Source organism: Rhinoderma darwinii, chromosome 6 (assembly GCF_050947455.1).
Source record: "Rhinoderma darwinii isolate aRhiDar2 chromosome 6, aRhiDar2.hap1, whole genome shotgun sequence".
Lineage (NCBI taxonomy): Eukaryota > Metazoa > Chordata > Amphibia > Anura > Rhinodermatidae > Rhinoderma > Rhinoderma darwinii.
Genome location: NC_134692.1, coordinates 141334996 through 141357547, shown reverse-complemented (window position 1 = coordinate 141357547; position 22552 = coordinate 141334996). Strand labels below are relative to the sequence as shown.

Genomic DNA, 22552 nt, shown 5'->3' with positions numbered 1-22552 from the left:
CCCCTGACGAGTTACTGACCCGGTTATTAAGGGAAAATTCAGCGAGGGGAATGAATGAGACCCAATCATATTGACAGTCAGAGATGAAACACCTTAAATATTGTTCTAGAGATTGATTAGTCCTCTCCGTTTGGCCATTGGTTTCAGGATGGAAGGCAGAGGAGAAGGACAGATCAATCTCCAAATTTTTACAGAAGGCTCTTTAAAACAAAGAAACAAATTGTACCCCTCTGTCCGAAACAATATTGACAGGGACCCCATGGAGACGCAGGATGTGTTTGACAAACAAGGTAGCTAACGTCTTGGCGTTGGGTAGTTTCTTGAGGGGCACAAAGTGGCACATCTTACTGAAGCGATCTACTACCACCCACACCACCGACTTGCCTTGGGATGGAGGCAAATCGGTGATAAAATCCATGAAGATATGTGTCCAGGGTCTCTGGGGAATGGGCAACGAACGTAGTAAGCCCGCTGGTCGGGACCTGGGAGTTTTGGACCTAGCACAAACCTCACAAGCGGCGACGTAGGCCTTAACGTCTTTAGGCAACTCAGGCCACCAATAGTTTCTGGCAATGAGGTGTTTGGTACCCAGGATGCCTGGATGACCAGAAAGTGCGGAGTCATGATTTTCCCTAAGTACCCTTAGCCGGTATTGCAGGGGAACAAACAGCTTGTCCTCAGGAAGGTTCCCGGGAGCTAAACCTTGATCAGCCGCAATTTCAGAGACTAAATCAGAATCAATAGAAGAAATGATTATACCGGGAGGCAAAATACAAGCAGGATCTTCCTCCGAAGGAGGGCTGGCCATGAAGCTACGCGACAGTGCATCGGCCTTAATATTTTTAGACCCAGCCCTATAGGTAACCAAAAAGTTGAATCTGGTAAAAAATAGCGCCCATCGAGCTTGTCTCGGGTTTAGCCTCCGGGCAGATTCTAGGAAAACCAGATTCTTGTTGTCGGTAAGGACCGTTACCTGGTGCCTAGCCCCCTCCAGGAAGTGGCGCCACTCTTCAAATGCCCATTTAATGGCTAAGAGTTCGCGGTTGCCAATATCATAGTTACTCTCAGTGGGCGAAAACTTCCTGGAGAAGTAGGCACAGGGGCGGAGATGGGTGAGGGACCTGGTACCCTGGGACAAGACAGCCCCCACTCCCACCTCGGATGCGTCAACTTCCACGATAAATGGCTCCATTTGGTTGGGCTGAACCAGCACCGGGGCCGAGATAAAGCACTTCTTAAGGACCTCAAAAGCCTGGACAGCCTCAGGAGGCCAGTGGAGGAGATCAGCACCTTTGCGAGTGAGGTCCATAAGAGGCTTAGCGATGACCGAGAAGTTAGCAATAAATCTCCTGTAATAATTAGCGAACCCCAAAAAACACTGTAACGCGTTCAGGGAGGCAGGTTGGACCCATTCCGCCACAGCCTGAACCTTGGCGGGGTCCATGCGGAATTCATGAGGAGTGAGGATTTGACCCAAAAATGGTATCTCCTGTACCCCAAACACACATTTTTCGGTTTTTGCAAACAGTTTGTTTTCCCGAAGGACCTGGAGCACCTTCCTGACATGCTCAATGTGGGAGGACCAGTCCTTGGAAAACACCAGTATGTCATCAAGGTACACTACAAGAAATATCCCCAGGTAATCTCTCAAAATCTCATTTATGAAATTCTGGAAGACCGCCGGAGCATTACACAACCCAAAGGGCATGACGAGGTATTCGAAATGACCTTCGGGCGTGTTAAACGCAGTCTTCCACTCATCCCCCTCTTTGATGCGGATAAGGTTATACGCCCCCCCTAGATCAAACTTAGAGAACCATTTGGCCCCCTGAACCTGATTAAAGAGATCAGGAATCAAAGGAAGGGGATACTGGTTCCTTACAGTGACCTTATTCAGGTTACGGTAGTCAATGCATGGCCTAAGACCACCACCCTTCTTCCCTACGAAGAAGAAGCCAGCACCTACCGGAGAAGTAGAGGGGCGAATGTAACCCTTGGCCAGTCATTCCTGGATATACTCTCTCATGGCTTCACGTTCGGGACAAGAAAGATTAAATATCCTACCCTTAGGAAGCTTAGCTCCTGGTACCAATTCGATAGCGCAATCGTATTCTCTATGAGGAGGTAACACTTCGGAGGCCTCCTTAGAGAAAACATCAGCGAAGTCCTGAACAAACTCAGGTAGCGTGTTCACCTCCTCAGGGGGAGAAATAGAATTAACAGAAAAACATGACGTCAAACATTCATTACCCCATTTGGTAAGCTCCCCAGTATTCCAGTCAAACGTGGGATTATGCAACTGCAACCAGGGAAGGCCTAAAACCAAATCGGACGACAATCCCTGCATCAACAGTACAGAGCACTGCTCCAAATGCATGGAGCCAACAAGGAGTTCAAAAACAGGGGTATGCTGTGTAAAATAACCATTAGCAAGAGGAGTGGAGTCGATACCCACTACCGGGACAGGTTTAAGCAAATCAATCAAAGGCATAGCAAGAGACCTAGCAAATTCCACAGACATGATATTAGCAGAGGACCCTGAATCCACGAAGGCACTGCCGGTAGCAGACCTACCACCAAAAGAGACCTGAAAGGGAAGCAAGATCTTATTATGTTTCATATTTACGGGAAGTGACCTCCCCGATGATCACTTAGGCGCGGAAGTTCTCCGGCTGCATTCTTACGCTTAGGACAGTTGTTCACTTGATGCTTGTCATCCCCACAGTAGAAGCAGAGACCATTCTTCCTGCGGAAATCTCTACGTTGTTGGGGGGACGCGGAGGCCCCGAGTTGCATAGGTACCTCTGAGTCTTCCGGGGAGGAACGAAGCAACGGAAACACGGAAGGCATAATGGGGGAGTCGGAGGAGAAAACACATAAACGTTCACGTTGTCGTTCCCTGAGACGTCGGTCAAGTCGTACCGCTAAAGCCATAACCTGGTCTAGGGAGTCAGAAGAGGGATAGCTAACTAGCAGGTCTTTCAGGGCATTCGACAGACCCAACCTAAACTGGCACCTTAAGGCAGGGTCATTCCACCGAGAAGCTACGCACCACTTCCTAAAGTCAGAACAATACTCCTCAACAGGTCTCTTACCCTGACGTAAGGTCACCAGCTGACTCTCGGCAAAGGCAGTCCTGTCAGTCTCGTCATAAATGAGTCCGAGAGCAGAAAAGAAAAGATCAACGGATGAAAGTTCAGGGGCGTCAGGAGCCAAGGAGAAGGCCCATTCTTGGGGCCCTTCCTGGAGCCGGGACATAATTATACCCACCCGCTGGTTCTCAGAACCTGAGGAATGAGGCTTTAAGCGAAAGTAAAGCCTACAACTCTCCCGAAAGGAGAGAAAAGCCCCCCGGTTCCCTGAGAACCGGTCGGGCAACTTGAGGTGGGGTTCAAGAGGTGAGGTGAGGGGGGCTACCATGGTAGCATCAGGCTGGTTGACCCTCTGAGCCAGGGCCTGGACCTGTAGGGAGAGACCCTGCATTTGCTGAGCCAGGGTCTCAAGGGGGTCCATAGTAGTGAAAGGGACCAGGGTAGACTAGGTATGGGTTTGTGATTATGTAACGACGGGGGTAGGGAAACGAACAAGTGAGCCCTAATCTACCCGCCACTATGTCCCTGCCTACTTGCAACGACCCGCCCTAGGCGACGGGGTACAACTGGGCGGCGGTCCCTACGCTCAGTAAGTGCACGAGACAAACATACAAGGGAATACAAAGCAAAGGGAAAGGGGCAGTTGCCCACGGCAACACCGTGAGCAACCAGCGTGATGAACGAGCCAAGTCAAACCAGGAGAGCACGAGGTACCAAACGCAGAGCAGGAGAGTAGTCAGAAAGCCAGGGTCAGTATGGAGCAGGATCAAATAGTAAGAGCTGTAGCTGGGCCAGGAAACCACACGGAAAGAATCACAAGCAAGGAGGAACAGGAAAGGCAGGTATAAATAGACAGAGGGCGGGAGCTAGCTGAGTCTGGCCAGGCTGCGATAGGCTCTCCCACTCCTAAGCCTGCATGCCTGAGTGGTGGAAGCTGGAGTCAGTCTCAGAGACATAGACTCAGGTGAAGATTGATTATCTATGGGCGTTAACCCCGAAGCTGTGCCTGGCAGATCCTTTACACCTATATACAAGAATCTAACTACTATAATACTGCCCCCTATATACAAGAATATAACTACTATAATACTGCCCTTATATACAAGAATATAACTACTATAATACTGCCCCCTATATACAAGAATATAACTACTATAATACTGCCCCTATATACAAGAATATAACTACTATAATACTGCCCCTATATACAAGAATATAACTACTATAATACTGCGCCCTATATACAAGAATATAACTACTATAATACTGCTCCTATATACAAGAATATAACTACTATAATACTGCCCCTATATACAAGAATATAACTACTATAATACTGCCCCTATATACAGGAATATAACTACTATAATTCTGCCCCCTATATACAAGAATATAACTACTATAATATTGCCCCTATATACAAGAATATAACTACTATAATACTGCTCCTATATACAACAATATAACTACTATAATACTGCCCCTATATACAAGAATATAACTACCATAATACTGCTCCTATATACAAGAATATATCTACTATAATACTGCCCCTATATACAAGAATATAACTATTATAATACTGCCTCCTATATACAAGAATATAACTACTATAATACTGCCCCCTATATACAAGAATATAACTACTATAATACTGCCCCCTATATACAAGAATATAACTACTATAATACTGTCGCCTATATACAAGAATATAACTACTATAATACTGCCCCTATATACAAGAATATAACTACTATAATACTGCTCCTATATACAAGAATATATCTACTATAATACTGCCCCCTATATACAAGAATATAACTACTATAATACTGCCCCCTATATACAAGAATATAACTACTATAAACAAGGTTAGGGAATTTTGCAGTGGAGCTATTGGAGTTGTCCCACTGGCTAATAATGGTGTCACAGTTTTCTCCTATGTCCGGGGATTGAAAGTAGCAGATGACACTCCTGTGGGTGTCACAAAATAGCTTTGAGGTTGTCAGCCACTAATCTGTTTCCATCTTAAAGGGAATGTGTCGCTAGAAAATATATATTTTTTTTTTTAGTTAAAGAGTTAGTGTATAAATGATTAAACATTGTTCTAATTTTTTCACGAGTGAGGAAATATTATAAATTAGATTCTAATTTATAACATTTCCCTGTGCTGGTCACTAGAGGGAGCAATTCCCAAAATTGCAGCATTGGCATGTAGTAAAGCAACCACATTGCTTTATGCTGCAAAATTTGAGAAGACACACTCGCTCTAGCGTCCTCAAACAATCCCCCATCCCTTATCCAGACTAGTGCCAGGAGAAAGGAGGGGATTGAACGTTCAAACCTCCTACACTGTGTGTCGCCATTTTTTGAGCGAATACACAGTGTAGTAGGCTTACATACAGTGGTAATCACACAGTAAAACACGAACAAACACAGACATAACTTACCTGCTCCTGCCGCCGCCGCTCCCTCCGGTCCGTCCGCTCCGTCTGCTCCCTCCGCTCTTAGTGCATGCATCAGAACACAAGTCCGGAAGCCGCGACCGGAAGTAGTAATCTTATTGTCCGGCCGCGGCTTCCGGTCCACAAGAAAATGGAGCCGGATGTCGCTTGGCCGAAGACCTTCCATTTGGACTGTGTGGGAGCGGCGCATGCGCCGTTCCCACACAGACGGCGTACAGCATAGTGAATGGAACGGGTCCCGTTCACATTCACTATGTGGCTGTATGTGCCGTATTCCATGTCTGTATGTGTCGTTAATCGACACATACAGAGATGAAAAAAAAAATGGCAGCCCGCATAGACAAGAAAAAGTTCCAAAATAAAAAAAAGTAAAACACAAACACACAAATAAATAAAACATTTTTTAAATAAAACACTAAAAGCAAATTGATATAAAAATAAAAATTTTCGCGACACCCGTCCTTTAAACCCTGTATCGCAATGTAATCAGAGACTCTGTGTGTTAGATCCCGGTCACATTACAGTGCAGCCTGTATGGGGTTAGACAGGCAGACAAGCAGCTGATCCTCCCAGCATGAAAAAGCCTCCAATAATTCACTAATTTATACATTAAAATATAAAAGGTGTTTTCAATAATTGGTAAATCAGCACATCTAAATAAATCTGTGTTCTCAAAACCCAAAGGCAGTCTCCGTTTATTTTAATCATTTTCCCAATAGACTTTTTACCAGTGTCTGAATGTCCCACGAGGATTTATAAAGTATAAATATCCTTCTATACTCCTTTATCTTCTACCGGAGATGTAACTCGGGTCACATCAACACGTGCCAAATATGTCATCACCTGCACATCTCCCCATCTGTAACTCTTTGAATACATTAAAGTTGAATTTGCTGGAACATTGTGTTAGATCAGAGAAATATTCATGAAAATTGTCACTTTTGCGTCCGATGCTCCTGTTATTTATATTTTCTTATTCAAAACTTCATTAATCTTTTTTATACAAGTTTTACTATTATTTTTATGTTTTGTGCTGTACTGTCATCTGTCTATATATATAGGAACCAAAAGACTTCATGAAGCCCCGAACATTTCAGCTACAGGTGAGTCAGGAGCACCACATGGCAAAGCTTATAATTGTGAAATATTTGTTTTTTTATACAGCTGCTTTGTATCCTGTATATAGAGCAGCTGTGTCATGCGCTGAGAGCTGAACCTGTCAAGTCAGCGGGACTGACAGGTTCAGTGACAGCGGGTCCAGCGTGTCAGAACGCAGGATCCACCTGTTAACAGATCACATGTAAGTTATGAACTTAGATGTGATCGGTAACAGCTCCATCCAGGCAGGACCCGCTGACACTGAACCCGTCAGTCCCACTGATCTGACGGATTCTGCTATGTATAAAGGATAGAAAGCAGCTGTATCTCAAAAAGTATTTTTAATAGAAAGCTTATTTATTTTTTTAAACTATTTCAAATGTGTACATATCTTTTAACAATTTGCTTGACAACCCAGAACTATGGTATTCGTGATGATAAAATGGATAACTGGTAAGCACTGTGTCCGTCAGTGGTCCTCCTACAAGAAGTTCTGCTTTAGCATGAACTAGAGACTTAACGGGATATGTATTTCGCATACTACCCGGTTGCCGCTTGTCATTGCATTTACCAAAGCTCAGCCCGGAGCGTCCGTGGTGGAGTAGTAATGCCAGTGTACATTTCTTAAAATTTTTGATTTTTCTTATAGTGCAACTTGAAAATGTAATGGCGAACCTCACCTCCCCTCGATATTTCCGCATTGTGCCGTTTACAAGTACAGCAGAGGATAGTCCTCTCCTTTCCACAGTGTTTACCTTGTTATATGTTTTTGGAGGACTTGTGAATGCTGTTACTATTGCAGTGATCTATAGAGACGGCCACTTGCACACCCCAATGTATTTACTCCTCTGTAACCTATCGATAGTCGACATCTGCTACACAACGGTCATTATCCCAAAGCTGCTGGACATATTATTATCTGGAAACAACTCAATGTCCTTCCGTCAATGCTTCACCCAGATGTACTTCTTTTTCTGGACCGGCAGTACAGAAGATCTGCTATTGTTTGCTATGGCCTACGACCGTTACGTTGCTATTTGTAATCCCTTACACTATCAACTAATCTTGAGTGAGAATACATGCATTCCATGATCGCCTCCATCTGGGTATGTGGATGTTTAAATGGGCTTTTCCTTTTATTTTCATTCACAGGATTGTCCTTTTGTCATTCTAATACCATTCAACACTTCTTCTGTGACTCTAAGGCCCTCGTGAAAATCTCCTGCAGCGGAACAAAATTATTTTCTACTGTCATGTACACAGAATTATTTTTGTTTGGATTGTGTCCATTTGCATGCACTGTGGCTTCGTACGTGAAAATTATCATTGTCATCTTGGGTATTAAATCTATTGACGGAAGGAAAAAAGCCTTCTCCACCTGCACGTCCCACCTCACTGTCCTCTTAATCTACTATGTCACAGTGGCCATGGTGATAGTGATGCCATCATCGCAGTACTCTGACCTCCTGGAACAGGTCTTCACAGTACTGTATGCCATAGTTGCCCCCATGATAAACCCACTAATATACAGTCTTAGGAACAAAGAGGTGAAGAGGGCTCTGCTGAGATTAGTTGGGTTAAATAGAACATGTTAGATGTCTCTTATCACTACTCTACTTGTTTGGGGCCCTTTATTTTTGAAGGACAAATACTTTGCTGTATTGATATTCTGTTACATCACATCTCCAGTCACATATAGATCTGCATTCAGAACCCGTGTCGAACTTGTATTAGCAAGCAGTTAGCATTTGTTGCCAAGACGTCCTGCCCATGATCTGTGTTCCTGCCGCTCCATGTGTCATAAGCTCCATGTTCCTGCAGCTCTACGATGAAGTGACATGTTCCTGCAGCTCTACGATGAAGCGACATGTTCCTGCAGCTCTACGATGATAAAGCTCCATGTTCCTGAAGCTCTACGATGAAGCTCCATGTTCCTGTAGATCTACGATGATGAAGCTTCGTGTTCCTGCAGCTCTACGATGAAGCTCCATGTTCCTGTAGCTCTACGATGATGAAGCTCCATGTTCCTGCAGCTCCACGATGAAGCTCCATGTTCCTGTAGCTCTACGATGATGAAGCTTCGTGTTCCTGCAGCTCTACGATGAAGCTCCATGTTCCTGTAGCTCTACGATGATGAAGCTCCATGTTCCTGCAGCTCTACGATGAAGCTCCATGTTCCTGTAGCTCTACGATGATGAAGCTCCATGTTCCTGCAGCTCTACGATGAAGCTCCATGTTCCTGTAGCTCTGCGATGATGAAGCTTCGTGTTCCTGCAGCTCTACGATGAAGCTCCATGTTCCTGTAGCTCTACGATGATGAAGCTCCATGTTCCTGCAGCTCTACGATGAAGCTCCATGTTCCTGTAGCTCTACGATGACGCTCCATGTTCCTGCAGCTCTACGATGAAGCTCCATGCTCCTGCAGCTCTACGATGATGAAGCTCCATGTTCCTGCAGCGCTACAATGAAGCTCCATGCTCCTGCTGCTCTACAATGATGAAGTTCCATGTTCCTGTAGCTCTACGATGATGAAGCTTCATGTTCCTGCAGCTCGATGATGATGAAGCTCCATGCTCCTGCAGCTCTACATTGATGAAGCTCCATGTTCCTGGTGCTCTACGATGAAGATCCATGTTCCTGGAGCTTTACAATGATGAAGCCCCATGCTCCTGCAGCTCTACGATGATGAAGCTCCATGCTCCTGAAGCTCTACAGTGATGAAGCTCCATGCTCCTGAAGCTCTACGGTGACGAAGCTCCTTGTTCCTGCAGCTCTACGATGAGGAAGTTCCATGTTCCTGTAGCTCTTTGATGATGAAGCTCCATGTTCCTGCAGCTCTACGATGATGAAGCTCCATATTCCTGCAGCTCTACGATGATGAAGCTCCATGTTCCTGCAGCTCTATGATGATGAAGCTCCATGTTCCTGCAGCTCTACGATGATGAAGCTCCATGTTCCTGCAGCTCTATAATGGTGAAGAACCATGCACATGAAGCTTTGACCTCCTAAGATCCTGTGATTCAGAGGCTTTGTGTTCAAGTACTTATGTCCCCAAGATTCTTGTCTTATGTCCTTGGGTATTCGATGTAGTCTGAGAATACTGAGTTCTCAAGTAAGTCGTTCTCCTGGATAATTTTTATAGTCTCAACTTTGATCATTGATATTATGGACTGTCTTCAAATGCTGGAAGGCATATGCATTCATGGGGTGTAACTAAACACTTTCTTTATTTTGTGTTCCAAAAGGAACATTTTACAAAATTGAACGAATACAAAAGTACAAAAGGGTACATATGCAGTAAAAAAGGAAAAGTACAAGATAGTATACAAAGTGAGCAGAACAGTCCAGGATAGCAATCTCACGAAGAGAGAGTGAGAAGATATACCAACCCCAAAAACAGATTGGGAACAAGGAAAAGAAAAAGAAAAAAAAAGGGGGGGAGGGAACGGGGGGATGAAAAGCCTACCACGTCACGTACAAAGAAACCACAGTCAAGCTATTGATCACTACTCATCCCACGAAGGATGTCCTTGTAAGATTCCGAGCATTGAAATTAGATCCAGGATGCCCATATGCGACAGAACTTGTCATGAGAGTCATTGAGACAAGAGGTTAAATACTCCATTCCATATGCATGAGATCATTGACCCTAGAAATCTATGTGCGTACATCGGGGCGTTTTTAATACTTTTACTAGCAGGGCGCTCTGAAGAGAAGTATCATCCACTTCTCTTCAGAACGCCCAGCTTCTGCATCGTGTCGGCACCAGAGGCTACAGTTGATTCTGCAGCAGCATCAGCGTTTGCAGGTAAGTCGATCTTACCTGCAAACGCTGATGCTGCTGCAGAATCAACTGTAGCCTCTGGTGCCGATGTGGCCGACACGATGCAGGACCTGTGAGTGACGTCACAGATCTGCACTGTCAGAAGCTGGGCGTTCTGAAGAGAAGTGGATGATACTTCTCTTGAGAGCGCCCAGCTAGTAAAAGTATTAAAAACGCCCCGATGTACACACATAATACACGCCCCGATGTACGCACATAATACACGGCCACTTGGACTTTTACTTTTAAACACACCCACTTGGACTTTTGCAAGCCTCATTTGCATAACTACAAAAATGGTCATAACTTGGCCAAAAATGCTCGTTTTTTAAAAATAAAAACATTACTGTAATCTACATTGCAGCGCCTATCTGCTGCAATAGCAGATAGGGGCTGCAAAATCTGGTGACAGAGCCTCTTTAAGGTCAGGTATCTGGGACAAATCCGCAATAGAAAGACAGGAAATGAGAAGCTCTAAACTGGCCAGAGGCAAACCAAGACTGGAAGATTGGATCTTCCAGGCTCGAAGGGAAAAGTGGGTTCCCCAAAATGGGATACATTGAAGATGGAACAGGGAGTAGACACGACTGCACAGAAGAGATAGAACAGCACAATATTGTAGGGCCAATGGTGGGGTGTTGGCGCAGAGATTTAAGATAAGTGCAGTCTAACCATGGAAGAACCGAAAGAGGAATACCAGAAAAACTTTGTTTCAGACATACCCATGGTTTAAAACAAGCCTGCCTACACCAGTCTACTGTCCGCGAGAGGTGTGAGGCAATATAATATGCCCTAATGTCAGGAAGAGCTGAAGATTTAGATCTACAAAGAAGTGTGCGTTTAAGTCTAGGTGATTTGCCAGCCCAGATAAATGAAATTTGCAAGGAATTGACTGCTTTAAAAATCGGGAGAGGAATGGCTAAAGGCAGGGCTTGAAACAGGTATAAGAGCCTGGGAAGAAAATTCATTTTGAAGATTGTGCAACGACCCATCCACGTAAAAGTCCCCTTCATCCATGTAGCAGTCGGATTTGATATCCGCAAGGAGAGGAGGAAAATGTAATCTGTAAAGGGTTGTCAGATCAGCTGAGATAAGAACCCTGAGATATTTAAGGGCTACCTTGTTCCATTTAAAACTGAAGGAGTGTTCTAAGGTGTGTAGAGGAGGGAAGGGGGACATTCATGGCTTCCGATTTTGAAAAGTTCATTTTAAAGTTAGAGAGTTTAGAAAAAAGTTGGAATTCTTGCATTAGGTTCGGGAGGGATATGGACGGTTTAGTCGAGAAAAATAAAAGATCGTCCGCATAGGCTGCAACTTTATTATCCGTCGTGCTCACCATTAGCCCAGCAATGTCAGGATTAGATCTAATAGTCAGGAGAAAAGGTTCTAAGGACAAAACGAAAATTAAGGGGGATAGGGGACAACCCTGTCTGGTCCCGTTGGAAATTAAAAACTCGTCAGAGAGAATGCCGTTCACACGGACTCTAGCAGAAGGACACGAATAGAAAGACATGATCCATGTCATCATATGGGGTTTGAGGACGAGGCGTAGAAGAGTTTGTAAATAAACACTTAATGGTTGCGCCAATCATCTTTTACTCGCGCCATTATTTTTTGCATAGAATAATAGTCATGAGGTGGTGTAGGTGTGTCTGATTTGTTGTGAGTCGAATTACATGTTATGTTGAATTGCACCATTTTGATGAATTTCCACAATTGACTGTCTCGTTTTTCCTTTGTAAGGCTTTGTTCACATCTGCATCAGTCGATTACAGTATTCATCCGGTCAAAACGACAGAACCCTTGCACAACGGAGACAAACTGAAACCATTGGCACCGGATCCGTCGCCATTGAAATCAATGGTGATGGAAACGGAAACCTACGGTTTCAGTTTGTGTCAGTCAGGACTCTGATCCAACGGAAAACTCAGACGGAACGATGCCCTGATGCAGATGTGAACGAAGCCTTACATGTTGTTGTTATGACACCATTGATAAATATGCACAATTATGCTCCAAATGTGTACAGCGAAAGTCAAGAACAGAGCTGAAAGCAAATTGCCATCTTGGAACAACACAACATCTGGTTGGTTCGAGAAACAGAGAAATCTATCATAATTGTTTCATGGATTTTCCTTCAATTTTCTCCTTCCTTAGGCCTCATGCACACGGCCATGCCCGTAATCATGGCCCGCGATTGCGGGCATGCCGGCCGCATTTTCAGGCCATGCTCCCAAAGTAAGGCCCGTAAAATACGAAAAGTAAGACATGCTCCATAATTACTGCCGCGGTTCTACGGCACGGACAGCTATCCGTAGCGATATGGAAAGGTGTCCACGCCCAATAGAACCAAACGGGTCCATAATTGGGGACCATATTACGGTCCACAATTACAGAGACTTTTTACGGTCGCGTGCATGGGGCCCTAATATAACTATTATTATGGGGATATGGGTAGATATTCAATTACACTGCCCTATCTACCTATTTATTGTTAACTTATCTCTGAGGTTAATTTTACACGTGCAGTTTTGGTGCGTTTTTAATTGATGCTTTATAACGATTGTGTTTTTATAATGTTCTTGCGACAAGGTGATTTCTGTGCTGGTGCAGGGACACGTGCCGTTTTGATGTAGGAGTGGAGTTATAAAGTCCTAAGTAACCACATTGAAAGTCATTGAGCTGATTCTTCTGATTTGTCTATGGAGATTGCATACTTGCATGTTAGTTTTATGCGTCAAAGCAATGGGTATGGTTGAACTTAGGAATTATTTGGCAATGATAATTCATGAGCTAACTTTTCACAGACTAAAAATAGCATAAACAAGAACTATTAAAGCAGACTAGGTATAGGTTGCAAACCGTTTAATAGATTTTTGCAGATTTTGTTTGACTTTATCCACAACCACCTGGTCAAATATAAACATCGGCAAAAACGAATTCTCAGGAAAATCACCGGTAAACAGAATTCTCCCTGGAAGCGCTGCATAGTATTGGAGCATTTCCCGTAACATCAAATTATCGAACTGTAATTAAAGCAAATCCCTATTATATACTTCAAGACTAGCCCCAAAATGGAACTCCACTTTTACCTACTAAGAAAGATCTAAAACAGGGAGAGGCCTGCTGAATATAACAAAATAGCAGAGCTATAACAAAGCCATCCTGCTGCTAAAACACTTTCTGCTATGACAACCAATGAAAACCAATTAGTAGATAAAATAAAAATGGCAAGGTTTTGTATGCAACAAGACCCACCTCTACAGTATGAAAAGTTGAGAGTCTGCTGCAATAACTTAGATACCCCTTTTTGGGGGTTTGATCTTGATCCAGCTGTCAACTACATAAAAGGCAGCATGAAGAGGCTCGGAGAACTTGGCTGTGATGGTGTTCAGGTGTTCAACTCGTGCACAAAGTCTGTAGGAGAGCAGTCCAGCCTCGTAATCTACGTATACTCCAACAACACACATGGGAGAATCATTCGATAAAATCTGTTTACAATCCGAGTTGTGACAAACTTCAATGTGGCCAGGACCCCAGATCAAACACCAGGACTTTTCATTGTATCCTAAATAAGCCTTTAAACCGGTTCTCTCCATGGCGGGATAGGCCACACCAACGGCTTTTAGTCCAGCCTTTCTGGTTTTCACTTCCCAAAAGTATTTTCCTGTAGGAAAAGATTCAATACTTAGGACCTGACTGGGATTGAACTTGTCTGGACTGGGGTCTCGGCAAATGTTTTTCTTACCGTATCTTACCGTTTTGAGGTCAGCAGAGTACAAGACTAATACTGGCCGTAGATTTATTTAGTAAGATATTGACGTTCCACTTAAAACAGACCAATGATCGGCCAAACGAGCAGTTATGTGAACACTCGTTCCCCATCTGTGTCCTGTGTAAACCGTGCAGCGATCGGCCGATGAACGAGCAAACGCTTATTCATCGGCTGATCGTATCGTTTATGAAGCAATAAATATTATCGTTGTAGTCGTGTTGCAGGTTCGCAAAACGACTGATCCGTCGCGGTCCATTTGTTTCTCGATTTTCCCATGCTAATTCACACTGAAACTCGTCCACGGAAAACTTGCTCACGTCATTTTAAATATAATGGTGTATATGGAGTAATAATATCTGATGCCCTCCAGTTGTCCCCCCTCTGCCGTGGATCCACAGTTTTAGGGTCCCCTCTGTGCTGTCCCAAAATGACTGCAGTGCCTCTTAGACTAAGAGTCTGAGACACTCCCACAGTTCTCGGATTGGCCGGAGCTGCTCACCTGAGCAGCTCCAGCCAATCCGTGAACAGAGGGAGTGACTTTGTCTCAAAAGTCTGAGAAGCGCTGCGGCTATTTTGAGACAACACAGAGGGGACCCTAAAACGGCGGATCCACGGCAGAGGGGGGACAACTGGAGGGCATCAGATATTATTACTTCATATACCCCATCATATTTATAATTTCGTCCTGTGACCGGAGGGTCGCTTTTATACCCATCAACCCTATGAGGGAGATTGATTATTACTGTCTTAGAGATAAGCCGTATAAAACTAGACAGGCAGAAACTGCGCCAAATTTGGTAACACAGGCTCTATGATAAATTTGGCGCATCCGACTTGGCATGTTAGACACATTTCTCTCCCTTATGCCACCCCATGGCTGGCGTACTTTAAATCAAAATTTTGCGCCAAAAAATATGGGCACGCCATTAACAAATCTGGCACATTTCATGACCCCTCTTAGCCACGCCCTTTTTTCTAGACACTAATCAAAACTGTTGAAAAAGGTGCAAAAAATGGCTAAAACGTATAACAAATTGGGTACGCACCACTTATGACACATTTTTGGCACATTTCACGTGGTAAATCTCCCACGATAAGATTATTGTATTTTATATGGGCTACTAGTTGGCAAAAGCAAAAAAGAAATAAACACTAGGGCGCAATCAGGTAGAGTGCCGCGCCGTCAAAAAACGAGCAGCTAAACCGCACGCTTTTTACTGTGAATTGACGCGGTTTTAGGAGTATAAAGCTGTAAAAACCGCGCGGCCAATAACTGTATCACAAAACCACAGCAAATTTTTTCAATAGAGGGATACAGTAAAAAAAATAATTATATTGCGCGGTATATGGTTTTTATATCCGGAACAATATGGCCGATGTATGGCAGTGTATACCTACAGAGACATATGTCAGAGCCTTCGTCGGGCGTATACATCTCATACTCCGTATTCCCCCGACAGAAGGATCGGACGCAGTGTGAATAATGACCGTTTATTTGATTATTTCGTTGCTGGTGGTAACTATTAGGGTATGTTCACACGGCTTATTTCCAGACGTAAATCGGGCGTTTTACGCCTCGATTTACGTCCGAAAATAAGGCTCGATAGCGTTGGCAAACATCTGCCCATTCATTAGAATGGGTCTTACGATGTTCTGTGCACACGGTAATTTTTTTTTACGCCCCGCTGTCAAAAGGCGAGGCGTAAAAAAGACGCCCGCGTCAAAGAAGTGTCATGTCACTTCTTCAGACGTAAATGGAGCCGTTTTCCATGGACCGCATGGAAAACCAGCTCCATTTAACGTCCGTAATGGACGCAGCAAAAAGCGCCTCAACATGCCACTACGGCTGAAATTACGGAGCTGTTTTCTCCTGAAAACTGCCTCGTAATTTCAGCCGTTATGGACGCTGCCGTGTGAACATACCCTTAGGCTGGGTTCACACGACCTATTTTCAGGCGTAAACTAGGCGTTTTACGCCTCTAATTACGCCTGAAAACACGGCTCAAATACGTTGGCAAACATCTGCCCATTCATTTCAATGGGTTTGCCAACGTACTGTGCCGACGACCTGTAATTTTACGCGTCGCTGTCAAAAGACGGCGCGTAAAATAACAGCGTCGTCAAAGAAGTGCAGGAAACTTCTTGGGACGTAATTTGAGGCGTTTTTCATTGACTTCAATGAAGAACAGCTCCAAATTACGGCCGTAATTGACGCCTCGCAAAACGCGAGTACGAGCAATTACGTCTGAAATGCAGGAGCTGTTTTCTCCCGAAAACAGCTCCGTAATTTCAGCCGCAATTGTCGATTTCGTGTGCACATACCCTTATCGTACATCGCTCTCATTTGAGTAATGTCTATGTGGCGCTCAATGCGACTGTTGGATATTTGACAGGACGAGATTTTCTGTGTGGAAATTTTTCCTCATTTATGTCGATTGGCCTGTCGATTAAAAATATCGGAAGGCTTATCAGACCTGTGAGGTAATCCTCATGTCCGGCCCCAGTCCTGTCAGGATATATTGATATGAACAAATCCTGCAAAGCCAGTGACAGAGATTATAATGACTGTGAAACAATTCCACACGACAGTGCAGCTATAACACAGGACATGAGTGGACAGGCCCCGGACCTTCCCGTAGCCCAAGTATGAGGTGATTATAACGTTTACTCGACGTTTATGGTGGTAAACGTCACCGCACCCCAACGTACTGATAAATTGTTTGTCGTCACGTCAACTGATAAACTGCCTCTGGATTGGTAGAAATTCCAGCATCGCAGGAATAACGTTCACTTTGATAGGTCGAGAACAAAACGCGGGATTGCATCAACAGCCAATCAACTGAGGACCAATTGGAATAGGTAAACATAGAACTCTGATTGACCAATCGGCGATAGGCAAAATTGAGCGCTTAAGAATTGGCTAGTAAATGAACAGAGAAACGATTTGATTGGTTGATTAGTTCACTCTTGCAAACTAATTGGTTGCCGGAGTTTCTGTAGGACCCTGCTAAGGCTGGCTCGGCGCAGTGTTGTCCGGGACGTCATTGTAGTAAGTAGTAGGGAGAGGGAAATGCTCCCAGCCGGCCGGACATACCGGGGGCTGGAGGCAGATAATGCTGAACACGGGAGCGATAATCACCCGGCACCCAAATAACAACACAGATAATAAATAATGTGCATGACTGGGGGTCGTCAGCAATTATCTATCGATCTATCTATATCCTTTCTATCTCTCATCTATCTATCATTATTTTCTATCTATCTCATATCTATCTATCTCTCTATCTATCTATCTATCTCTCTATCTATCTATCTATCTATCTATCTCTCTATCTATCTATCTATCTATCTCATATCTATCTATCTCTCTATCTATCTATCTATCTATCTATCTATCTATCTCTCTATCTATCTCATATCTATCCCATATCTATCTATCTCATATCTATCTCATATCTATCTATCTATCTCATATCTATCTATCTCTCTCCTATCTATCTATCTATCTATCTCATATCTATCTATCTAATATCTATCTATCTATCTCATATCTATCTATCTCATATCTATCTTATATCTATCTATCTCTCATATCTATCTCTCATCTATCTATCTCATATCTATCTATCTATCTATCTATCTCTCTATCTATCTATCTATCTATCACATCTATCTATCTATCTCATATCTATCTATCTATCTATCTATCTCTCTCACATCTATCTATCTCTCTATCTATCTATCTATCACATCTATCTATCTATCTATCTATCTCTCTATCTATCTATCTATCTATCACATCTATCTATCTATCTATCTATCTCATATCTATCTATCTATCTCTCATCTATCTATCTATCTCATATCTATCTATCTCATATCTATCTATCTATCACATCTATCTATCTATCTCATATCTATCTATCACATCTATCTATCTATCTATCTCATATCTATCTCATATCTATCTATCTATCTCATATCTATCTCATATCTATCTATCTATCTATCTCATATCTATCTATCTATCTCATATCTATCTATCTATCTCATATCTATCTATCTATCTCATATCTATCTATCTCATATCTATCTATCTCATATCTATCTATCTCTATCTCATATCTATCTATCTATCTCATATCTATCTATCTCTATCTCATATCTATCTATCTATCTATCTCATATCTATCTATCTCATATCTATCTATCTATCATCTCTCTATCTCATATATATCTCCTATCTATATATCTATCTCATATCTATCTTCTGCCACTTTGTTTTAGCAAACTGTAGGGGTCTCAGTGCCCGTAACCCCACCTATCAAAACTTCTGCCATGTTAAAAGTTTAGTTACCCTTTAAAGATTTCTTCCGTATATGTCCCTGGAGATCCGCCATTAGCCCCTCCTTTTCACTAAGCTCACATCCGTCCGTTAGGCAACTGGCTGCAGCAGGAGCCCTTCCCCACTGCTTTGTCTTATAAACAAGGGAGTTTTTATAGCTTTAGATGGGGGCACTGAGTAGTATCTAAATGGGAGTACTGTATGGGACACAGGTAAAATATCAGCCGGTGTTTACGACTTGTTTTGTTCTTCTCTCCTCCAGCCTCGGACATTCATTACCTCGCGCTGTATTCCGCTTGAACAATGTCGTACTTGTTCTTAATGAAGGAGATCACCTGCTCTCTCTGCTCCACCATTTATACAGACCCGGTGATGTTATCCTGCGGACATAACTTCTGCAGCCACTGCATTGAGTCTCACATAAGTACAGAAGGCGGGAGCGGGATATACCGCTGCCCCGAGTGCAAGCAAGCGGCAAAAACCAAGGCCCCGCTGAACGTTAACACCAAGCTGCAGAGCATCGCACAGAACTGGAAGTCGGTGGAGAATCACCATTGTCTCGGCGAAGCCTCGTGCGCCTACTGTCTGGAGGACCTGAGCCCCGCGGTAAAGATCTGCCTTCATTGTGAATGTTTATTGTGTAAGAAAAACCTGCAGGTCCACAGCAAAAGCATGGAGCACGCGCTCGCCGACGTTACACGCCCTCTGCAGAACAGGATTTGCAGCGTCCACGGCGAAATCCTAAAGTTTTACTGCACCACGGATAAGGCTCTCATTTGCATGCTGTGTTTCGTAACCGGCGATCACCGGGGTCACTTGGTGGAGCTGCTAGAGACCGCCTCCCGAAATAGGAGGGAGGAGCTAGAGGAGATTGCGGGACACATGCAGGCGGAGATCGACAGGCTGAAGAAAAGGGGAAATGACCTAAAGGGGGCGATGAGGGGAAACAAAGTAAAAGCGAAAGAGGTGAAAGATGAAGTCGGAACCTTGTGCCGGGGCCTCCTTGTCTTCCTGCGAGAAGTGGAGACGAAAATGGAGACTTATATTGAACGCCAGGAAGAAGAAGCCTTTAGGGAAATAGTAGAGGAGATCGCTTCTCTAGAGAAGAAGAACGACATGTTGTCCCAACGGATAAAGCAGGTCGAGGACTTGTGTGACCAGAATGATCCGCTGCTCGTCCTGCAGGATAAAACGCGTCATCATCCGCGCAATAAGAGGCAGAAAACGGAACAGCGAGCGTTCCAAAGCGTCGACTTGCTGCTCGTCTCCCTGCAGTTTAAGAAGACTATCGAAAACTTTGAAAAATTTGTTTCGACCCTGTGGTCCACTCATTGTCTTCATCTAAAGTACAAGGCCGATGTCCTGCTGAACATCGCCATGGCGAGCAACTACCTCAGAGTGTCGTCCAACCGCAAAGCCGTCAGGTGTACCGCGACCAAAGGCAAACGAAAGCAACCGAGCCCAGGACGCATCAAGTGCAGCCACGTTCTCAGCGAGTCGGCCTTCTCGTCCGGAAGACACTACTGGGAAGTGAAAAGCGACGGGAGCGGCGTGAAACGCGTCGGCGTGGCGTATCCCTCCATGGAGAAGGACACATCTATAGGCTACAACCAGAAGTCCTGGTGCCTGACCTGGGGCCACGGAAACGTAGTAGTCTGTCACAACTCCAAACGTAGGCAGATTGAATCTGGGGGATCCACCATGACGGCAGTGGCGGTGTATCTGGATTACGAGGCCGGACGGATCTCCTTCTACAAGATCTGCTCCTCGGTGGCGCACCTCTACACCTTCACCACCAGGTTCACCGAGCCGATCCACGCCGCGTTTTACCTGGTTGGCGGCTGGATCAAGATCAACCCTTAAAAGACCTGGATGTAAAATGTTTGTATTATATTAATGCCCGGAAATTCAAAAAGTTTCAAAAATTTATTATTTTAGAGCTCGTTCTGTAGACGCCGAGTCAAGATTGGATTGTAATTGGCGTGAAGCGGCGGCAGACATTTTGTTTCAAATGCCAAGATTAAAAAATTCTTCAAAAATGTCACATGAAAGGGTTATTGTAGTCATGGCGGTGACACCAGGATGATCCGTGAACACTTTTGCTTTACTTATCGTTTACTGATTTTTGTTTTCTTCTCTGGTCACATCTAAAGCTAGGTTCAGCAATGCATTGTGGGAACTCAGATGACAGTTATTTAGTTAGATCTCAGCTGTGAGGACAGTCTGACAACAGGGTGGAGCTTAAGCGCTGTCTGTTTCCAAGGGCAACCAGCATGATTTTGAAAACAGCTCTGGGAATGACTAGAGAAAGACGCAAAACTGCGCCATATCTACAAAATAAGTAAAAAGCGAAGTATTTGGAGAGTCGGCGTTATTTTACAAGCGTTTGTGACGCTGAAGTTCCCGGCTCTGTGTTGGTGCAGATCGTACAGTACGGCGCACTATTAAAACGGCCGAGACCTCTAGTGCCCGTCTAGTGAAGGGTCCGTTTATAAACCACAGCTCCACTGCTAAATACATGTTGTTTAATACGTTTGCAAATTCACATCCAGAGCTGCGTTAATAGTTCAGGTTTCCCGTTCGCTCAGGCTGCAGGATTTCATGTCTCACTGGAGCCCCCTGGTGGTTCAGGGTGTGTAAAGAACATGCTGTGCTGCATTGTGGGAGAGGGAGGCAGGACTTCTGTTGTAGAGGGACCATTTGTCCCACGTTTCCAGAGTGCAGAGCATTGTGGGAGCTCCAGGGGTCAGGGGAACAACATTGTGAATGCAGCTTTGGATGTGACTGGAGTATAAGACATGATGTAATCCTGTAATAGTGAAGCTATAATGTTTTAGAAGATTTGTGAAGGTTTTTGTTTTCCGTCATCTTTGTTTTGTTAGAACTTGTTTTATCTATGGAAGTGACGCGGTAAGATCCCGGGGGATGGGGCCACTGTCGCTGGTCACTGGCGGCTTTGGTTTTGCTTCCAGCACCCACAGCGATCAAGCAGCGCGCTGCTATTGCCCCTCCCGTCTGTTTTGCAGCTTCTCTCTTTACGGCAGCTGTCACCCATAAGACGGGCACAGCTGTGAGGCATTTCTCTGTAGGGATGTTCGCGGTGTCACATGACTGCGCTCAAATACACGCCGTCCCAGTCTACCGTCAGTGTCTAGTAGACTCTGAAATCCGATTGGCCGCTTGTAAATCTTCCATTTATTAAACATTTGATGTAACAGTTGTATAATTACAATAAACGTTCGTTTTGGCGTTACACATTGGCGTCGTTCTTTTCATTGACTCCGCCCCCCCTCCCCCATTATAGGTCGTATGTCATGTCGGGGGGAGTAAACGTATGACTCCACCTAAATATCAAGGGCAATCTTGTCATCAGACCACGGCTTTACATTAGAGGGGTCCTCCCACTTTACATATATAGGATCTGGCGTAGATTTATGACCGCTGGGACCCCCATGTTGTCTCGTTATGAACTATTCCTGGGAGGAGACCTCATGATTAGCTCTGGTCGGGTGTATATATCCATATGATGAGATAGGAGTTGGTGGTCCCAAAGAAACCCCCTCTTCATCCCAATGTATAATAGTTATAATGTCTCAGTGGTGACACCTAGTGGACAGGAAGCACAAGTACAACCACATAACTGAAACTGCATGTAAAGGGGGTCACCACCCAAAATACAGAGGACCAGTGTAAACAAGAATATTATCTATGGAGGAAGCGGAGGAGATTGTGTCCGGTGCCTCATTACGTGTCCTGGCAAGACGACTCCTGAAGGAACTGTAAGGCGATGTTCACACGAAAAACGGCTGTAAAATATGGATCTGTTCTCAAGGGAAAACTTCCTCTGATTTTCAGCCGTTTTTTTAAGCATCAAATATTTTTTTGCGGCCGTTTTTGGAGCTGTTCTTCTATTGACAGAATGAAAAACGCCCCGTCGGAACGAAACGCCATTTT

General features: G+C 44.2%; 1 protein-coding gene and 1 pseudogene across 2 annotated transcripts; both read left to right on the top strand.

The window, feature by feature from the left end:
• The first annotated feature begins 7321 nt into the window (after positions 1-7321).
• Positions 7322-8250, top strand: LOC142656672 (olfactory receptor 1L4-like; annotated as a pseudogene).
• Positions 8251-17195: 8945 nt separating this feature from the next.
• Positions 17196-21851, top strand: LOC142655970 (nuclear factor 7, brain-like). Of its 2 annotated transcripts, none has more exons than XM_075830721.1 (2): positions 17196-17302; positions 18861-21851. In XM_075830721.1, exon 2 carries the CDS (start codon positions 18902-18904, stop codon positions 20459-20461), a length of 1560 nt encoding a protein of 519 aa, XP_075686836.1. In that variant the 5' UTR covers positions 17196-17302; positions 18861-18901; the 3' UTR covers positions 20462-21851. The 2 variants fall into 2 exon arrangements, with proteins under 2 accessions (XP_075686836.1, XP_075686837.1); XM_075830722.1 differs by lacking the exon at positions 17196-17302 and adding an exon at positions 17409-17427.
• Positions 21852-22552: the final 701 nt, after the last annotated feature.